The following is a 6,405-nucleotide window of genomic DNA, read 5'->3' as shown; positions in this document are numbered from 1 at the left end:
AATGCTTCCTACAAAGGTCTTTCGCTACCTTGGTTGTGGATGATTATGGAGTATCTATGTATCTTATATCAGAGCATTTAATTCTCTAAAGTGCCTTAAAATCAGTTTGTTTTTTCTGTTTGTTTGTTTGGTTGGTTTTTGTTTTTTTCTTTTGTTTTTGTTTTTGCCATTTCCCCTCTTTGTATCACTCCAACATCACCAGTCTCTTCATCAGGTCTTTAACTATCTTTGCCATGGACCCCAAATGCACCTGTGCCACAGATGGACCCTGCTCCTGTGCTGAATCCTGCAAATGTAAAGAGTGTGAATGCACCTCCTGCAAGAAAAGCTTCTGCTGCCCTGTGGGCTGTGAAAAGTGCTCCCAGGGCTATATCTGCAAAGAGGATTCAGACAAATGCAGAAGCTGTGCCTGAAGTCCTGGCCACCCACAACTGTGTGTAAATAGATCAATGTGCAGAAACCTAGTCTTTTTGTTACAATCCTGACCCAATCTCCACACCTTTCTATAAAGCACTTAACTGACAATAAAAGAGTCGACATGACTAATTATAAAAAGGCTCTTTTTTATTTGTCCTATGTTAGAAGAAATATAAATAACATAAAACAACCCGATGTTCTTTCCTGCTCAGGTGAATAAACCTTTAAATATATATACATATATAACTGTTCTTTGCTCCATTTCTTTTCCCGATACCTATTCACTGGTAATTATGTCTCTATGGTGTGCCTCAGTAAACAAGGAATGCATGTGAATGCAAAATATTTTGATCACTTTATCAAATATTCATATTTCTGAAGACAGGAGTCTAGCACAACCATCCTATGAATGGCTTCACTGCCAGCTGATGGAGACAGATGCAGAAACTCAAGGCCAAGCAATGGTCTGAGTGTTGGGAGTTCTGTGGACGAGTGGGTGGGAGGACAGAGGGAGCCAGAGGGGTCAGGAACTACACAAGAAAACCTACAGCATAATCTTACCTGTGCCCATGGAGGCTCGGAGCCTGAACCACCAACCAATCATAGACAGAACCTAGACCGTCTGTGCATATGTAGAAAATGTATAGGTTGGTCACCAGAAGACCCTAACAAAAGGAGTCCAGTCTGTCTCTGAATCTGTTACCTACTTACTGCTGCTGGGTAACTTACCCATAGCTGGGCTGCCTGGTCACTACCAGATGGGAGGTGATATGTTTAGTCCTGCAGTGACTTGAGATACCTGAGTGGATTAGTATGAACTGGGGCCCTTTAGTCCTCTTGAAGGACAAAGAAGGAAAGGATGAGGTGTGGGAGTTGGAGTGGGAACAGTGGAGGGAGGGGGCTAGGATCCAGATGAAAAGTGATTAAATAAATAAATAAATAAATAAATAAATAAATAAATGGAGAAAAGAGATATATGGTTATTGATGTTTAAGTCTCTGTCTGTCTGTCTGTCTGTCTGTCTGTCTGTCTCTCTCTCTGAGTGTGTATGTGTATGTGTGTGAATGTGTGTTACCAGGATGGTGAAGAGACCCACAGACCACCTGTTGAGCTACCTTATATGGGTGCTGAAAACTAATATTGGCATCCCAGAAAGAGAGGCGTGTGTTCTTAACCAGTGGGCTGTTTTTCCAGCCTAAATTTATATGTAGTAAAAATATTTTCATATTGATGTTTTCATATTTTCTAATTGTATTTGTTGGATATATATTTTATAGCAACTCATTTTTGTTTAACCATAAACTTTTACTACGTTCTCCATAAATTCTAAGCTAAACAACACAGATAAAATAATTTTAATTAGAAACTGCATAATAAAATATTCTTGGAATATTATAAAAAGAATTTATTTAGCTCTTTTGGAGGTGAGCAATGTTGGTATATGCCTATTTCTTTTTTTAATCACCAATAATTCCTTAAATCATAGATCACTTGTTCTCAGCTCAATATGCCTTAGAAAAATATGTACTTCTTAAATAATTTTTACCTCAGTTGAAACACAGTTGCTGTATTTATATGGTACAGGATGATATTTTCATACATATACAGAACATATGCAATGTAGATGTCAAATAAGAGTCAGTTGTATGCTCAATAACTTAATTATTTATTTCTTTGAGTTGAACATTCAAAGTATCTTCTATTAAGTATTACTTTTTAAAAAGATTTTTAGCCCAAACATTTATATTGTTACATATAAATAAAAAAATTACATATAGCAAGAAGAACCATGAAACAATCAGGGGTTATATGAATGTTACATTCATAGTGTTTTGGATAATTGTATTTGGCAAACTTGTAGAAAATATCTTCTGAGTATTTCTAAAATTTGTAAAAAGTTATTGTTAAAACTAGCTGGTTACACAATTATTAAAATATAATTATTAGAATAAGAATTCTAAACATACATTAAATATATATATACATATACTATTAATATAGATAACATTGATTTGTATATTTGCTATGTGTATATATTGCATATTATACTGAAATTTACTTACACATTCATAAAATTTCTTATTTTACAAATGAATTTTATCTTATTAAACTTTTAAAATATTTATATACAAAAGTGATTATATTCTTATTTTGATATATTATTTTTATTTAGCTCATGTTTGCAGCCTGTGGAGATTTTTATTAAAATATCCCCAAACAAAATTCTAAATTTATTGCTAATTTGCCTTCAAATGAAAACCTATAAAAGGAAAAGAATCACACACACGCACAAACACACATACACATACACTCTTATTTAAATTTATGTGTATACATACTGTCCTTAGTATAAAAATGTTTTATCATACAAAATTACAAAAAATCCTCAGTATAAACCAATATTCCATAACTCATACAGATATAATTTCTAATAAATTAATTTGGCCAGAGTCTTTAGTTTTCCCAACATAATGTGGAATTTTTCTTTGCTTTATTTTTCTTTCTTTCACATTACCTGTTTGCCATGCAGGTACTGAATTATATGTGCACATATTTTTAGCCCACATCTTTTAGAAGTCTGTTTTGCTCAGTGGGAAAAGAAATATCCAATTATAAAACCATCTGGCATTTTGATTTTCAGTTGTAAATTTAAGGTTTCATGCCTTACCTCCACATGCAGTTAAGCAAATGAAAGAAAGCAGGGCTTTGAATTGAGTTACAGTCTTTTTGTGGCTCCTTTCAGTACACTGCATAAAAGAAATAAATAAAAGGAAAGCAAACATCTGTCTGCTCCAGCTGCTGGCATGTAGAGAAGATAATCGAATCCCCATCTCTAGAAATCATTTTGCTTTACTGACAGGTGAGGCATCTTGAGTAGCTTTCTTCAGGGTACATCTGCTTTCTATTAAGGGAATCATATCCAGTATATTGTTACACACTCTTTGCCCTCCATTAGGGTGTTTTCAAAGAGTCAAAGGATATACCTGTTTTTGATACTAAGTAATGAAGAGAGGTTTTTTTTTTTTATTAACATATGTTACGGGCAATTAAGAATAATATATTTTCTAAGATACGATTTAGCTAGTCCCAGAAAGCTGGCTAGGTTTCCAGTATAGGTACCAGGCATGGTTTTTCTAAGGCCCCTTTGCTACAATAACATGGTGCCTTATTATATTGCAAATCTTATTCTTATGCACACAGGTAAGTGAGCAACCATACTCTCAAAAAAAAAAAATTCTCTTTGCAGCAAATGAAGACCATCACAGAAAACTCTAACCTTACAAATAGCTGAGATCAGCAGAGTGAGGGGATCCTAGCTGAAGATGATACATCTACACCACGACTCCTCCACTGTTGGCTCAGGGAACATGGGAGAACAGGGAGCTGAAAGACTATACGAGCTAGAATACCAGAAAGTCAGTTGTGAGACAGTTTGTCCTCACTGACTAGGACAATGCCAAAAGTCTATCTATATGTCAATAAGGATGCAAGAAGTCTACACAGGGCTTGATCGCTAGACAATTAACGACTGCTGAAAGAAGGATAATTATTCTTTCCCAGGGTCAGCCCTTATTCCAAATCAGACTCATCATTCTTAAAACCATGTATACACAAAATAACAGAAACAGACTCAACAAGTTGTATTTATTTGTATATTTGTGAATACACAACACCATACATATATATGTAACAGTAAAAATCAAAGAATGGATATCACCTTGAGGGAGGTATGGGAGGAGCTTGAGACATGGTATCTGGGAGGGGCTGGATAACAGAAAGAGGATGGAACTCAAAGAAAGGCGCATGAAAGTGCAATGGAACCTTGATAGTTAAGTGGGAATATTTGGGGGTACTGAAAAGACAACATATTAGAAGGTGATGAGAATGACTAGAATTTATTTTACACATATATGTAAATTACCAAAAAATAAGTTAATTTTTAGTAACTAAAATATAGCTGTAGAGATGGCTCAGCATGTATAAAGGCATGGCTGTGTAAGAGTGGGGACAGTTTTTCGGTCTAGATATAGATGTTCTAAATTGACAGAAATGAGATATGATAACTATTAATTTACATTCAGAATTTTAGACTCACCAAGATAGGAAAGATGTTTTCTTCATGACTGCGAAATACAAATAGCTAAAACACTATGAATGTAGGTAGTTTATTGTATTTATGTCTAAAATATTCTGCCTAAAAAAGGGCAAGCTTGACAGTCATAGGGGAGGGGAGTAAGGGGAAAATGGGAGGGAGAGAAGAAGGGGAGGTTACAAGGGATGGGATAACCATTGAGATGTAACAAGAATAAATTAATAATTTAAATTTTTTTTTTAAAAAGGGCAAGCTTGCATGTAGGCAGAGTCAATGGTCAAACTCTGCCAAGACAGAGTAAACAAGTCCTCAATAGTTCCTGCCTCACAAATAAGTCTGTCAGATATATTGGGCCAGAAGGCTGAAGAAGATGCTCCTATGTTAAAGAGAGTTTTGGGTGACTTAAGGTAGCAAACTGTCTCTGTCATCTAAACATTTGGAAATTTTTTTCTCTCTTAATGATGGCTCTCACCTTAGGGATGGCTGAAGCATTCATTTTCTTTTTAAAAGGAGAGCTTTTACTAAAGCCAAGGTTCCTTGTCAGTCCCTTTTTCAACAAAAGGATGAGTATGGAGATTAAGGGCACTTCATCTCTTTAGACTGAACAAAAGAACACTTAACAACTTCTTTCCCATACATGGTTTACAAAAGGGAGAAGACAAAGTGGGTTACAAAGTCAATTTGGATGGAGTGGAAGAAATTGCTCCAGCCTTGGCCTTCATGATATCCATGCTATCTTCCTGGATCTTCCTGGTGAGCATAGATAGCTGGTCTTGAGGAAAGCCAAGTTGAGGGGTATACTGAAAGACCCAAGAGATGCTTATATTCTTAGTATGGCCACCAGGGAAAGGCATAATGATTTGAGATGGATCCAAAACCTTCAGTTCTGCTTTAAATGTTTTCACTCTAGTGATGTCAAGGGTTGTCATGCCAAAGATCATATTGGGGTGTTACCACCATACTTTTTGAAAAATTCTGCTGTGATGGGGATGGTCCATCTAGGTGGGCTGGTAATGATGCACATTATGGCTTCAGGCCAGTGTTGGGCACATTAGGCTATCACGGTGGCTACAATAGTGGCATTGGTGAACAGGTCATCCCATGTCATTAATGGCTTTTCCCCAGACTGTCTGGTATGATCACTGCATCAAAACTTGTAGGCAGTATGGCAGCTGCTGAGGTCTAGGTAGTCTTTCATGTTTATTCTTGTCTCAGTGTGACTCAGCTCACATATGTGAGCAATATTATCGAAGATAAGGTGGCTCACTAGAGCACTGTCCTTCAAGAGGAGCAAAAGGGGCTGCCAAGTGCTCCCAGATGCTCTCCACACAGCTGCTTTATCATTGTTTTGGGTCAAAGTACTGAAGGTGTGATGATTATCAGTGCCAACAAGCTGCGCAAAAAGTGTCAATATTTTGGGGGCATGTGAGGAGTGAACCTAAAGGTAACATCTAACAAGTGATTCCAATGACCTATTCTCTATGCCATGGCTGCCCATTTATAATTCCATCCTCATAGGGTGCATAAAGGGACTTTCTTGAGCTAAAGTAGCCTTATGTGAGATTTGCCACCTTAGCTGAAGAACCTTGTCTCAATAAATAAGGAGAGTAATAGAGGACAAAGACAGTATAAATTTCCCACATGCAATCACATGCTGCATGTCCATATACTTACTGTGGTTATTTTAATGGGAATTTCCTCCAAAGACTCATATATTTGAATATTTGATTCTTTGACCCAGGTTAATGGAACACTTAGGAAAGTATTAGGAGGTGTGTGTTGCCTTGTTGGAGGAAAAGTCACAGTTGATGGGTTTTGAACTTTCTAAATACTCATCATTTTCCAATGTGCACTTTCTGTATTGAGCTTTAAGAGAAAAAGGGGAGTTCTCAGAT

The 6,405-nt window shown here is 36.4% G+C and overlaps 1 protein-coding gene across 1 annotated transcript; it reads left to right on the top strand.

The window, feature by feature from the left end:
• Positions 1-233: 233 nt before the first annotated feature.
• LOC127206420 (metallothionein-2-like) lies at positions 234-413 on the top strand. Its single transcript, XM_051165715.1, has one exon. It carries the CDS (start codon positions 234-236, stop codon positions 411-413), a length of 180 nt encoding a protein of 59 aa, XP_051021672.1.
• Positions 414-6,405: the final 5,992 nt, after the last annotated feature.

This window comes from Acomys russatus, chromosome 2, assembly GCF_903995435.1.
Source record: "Acomys russatus chromosome 2, mAcoRus1.1, whole genome shotgun sequence".
In the NCBI taxonomy this organism is placed as follows: domain Eukaryota; kingdom Metazoa; phylum Chordata; class Mammalia; order Rodentia; family Muridae; genus Acomys; species Acomys russatus.
This window is presented reverse-complemented; position numbering and strand designations above follow the sequence as displayed.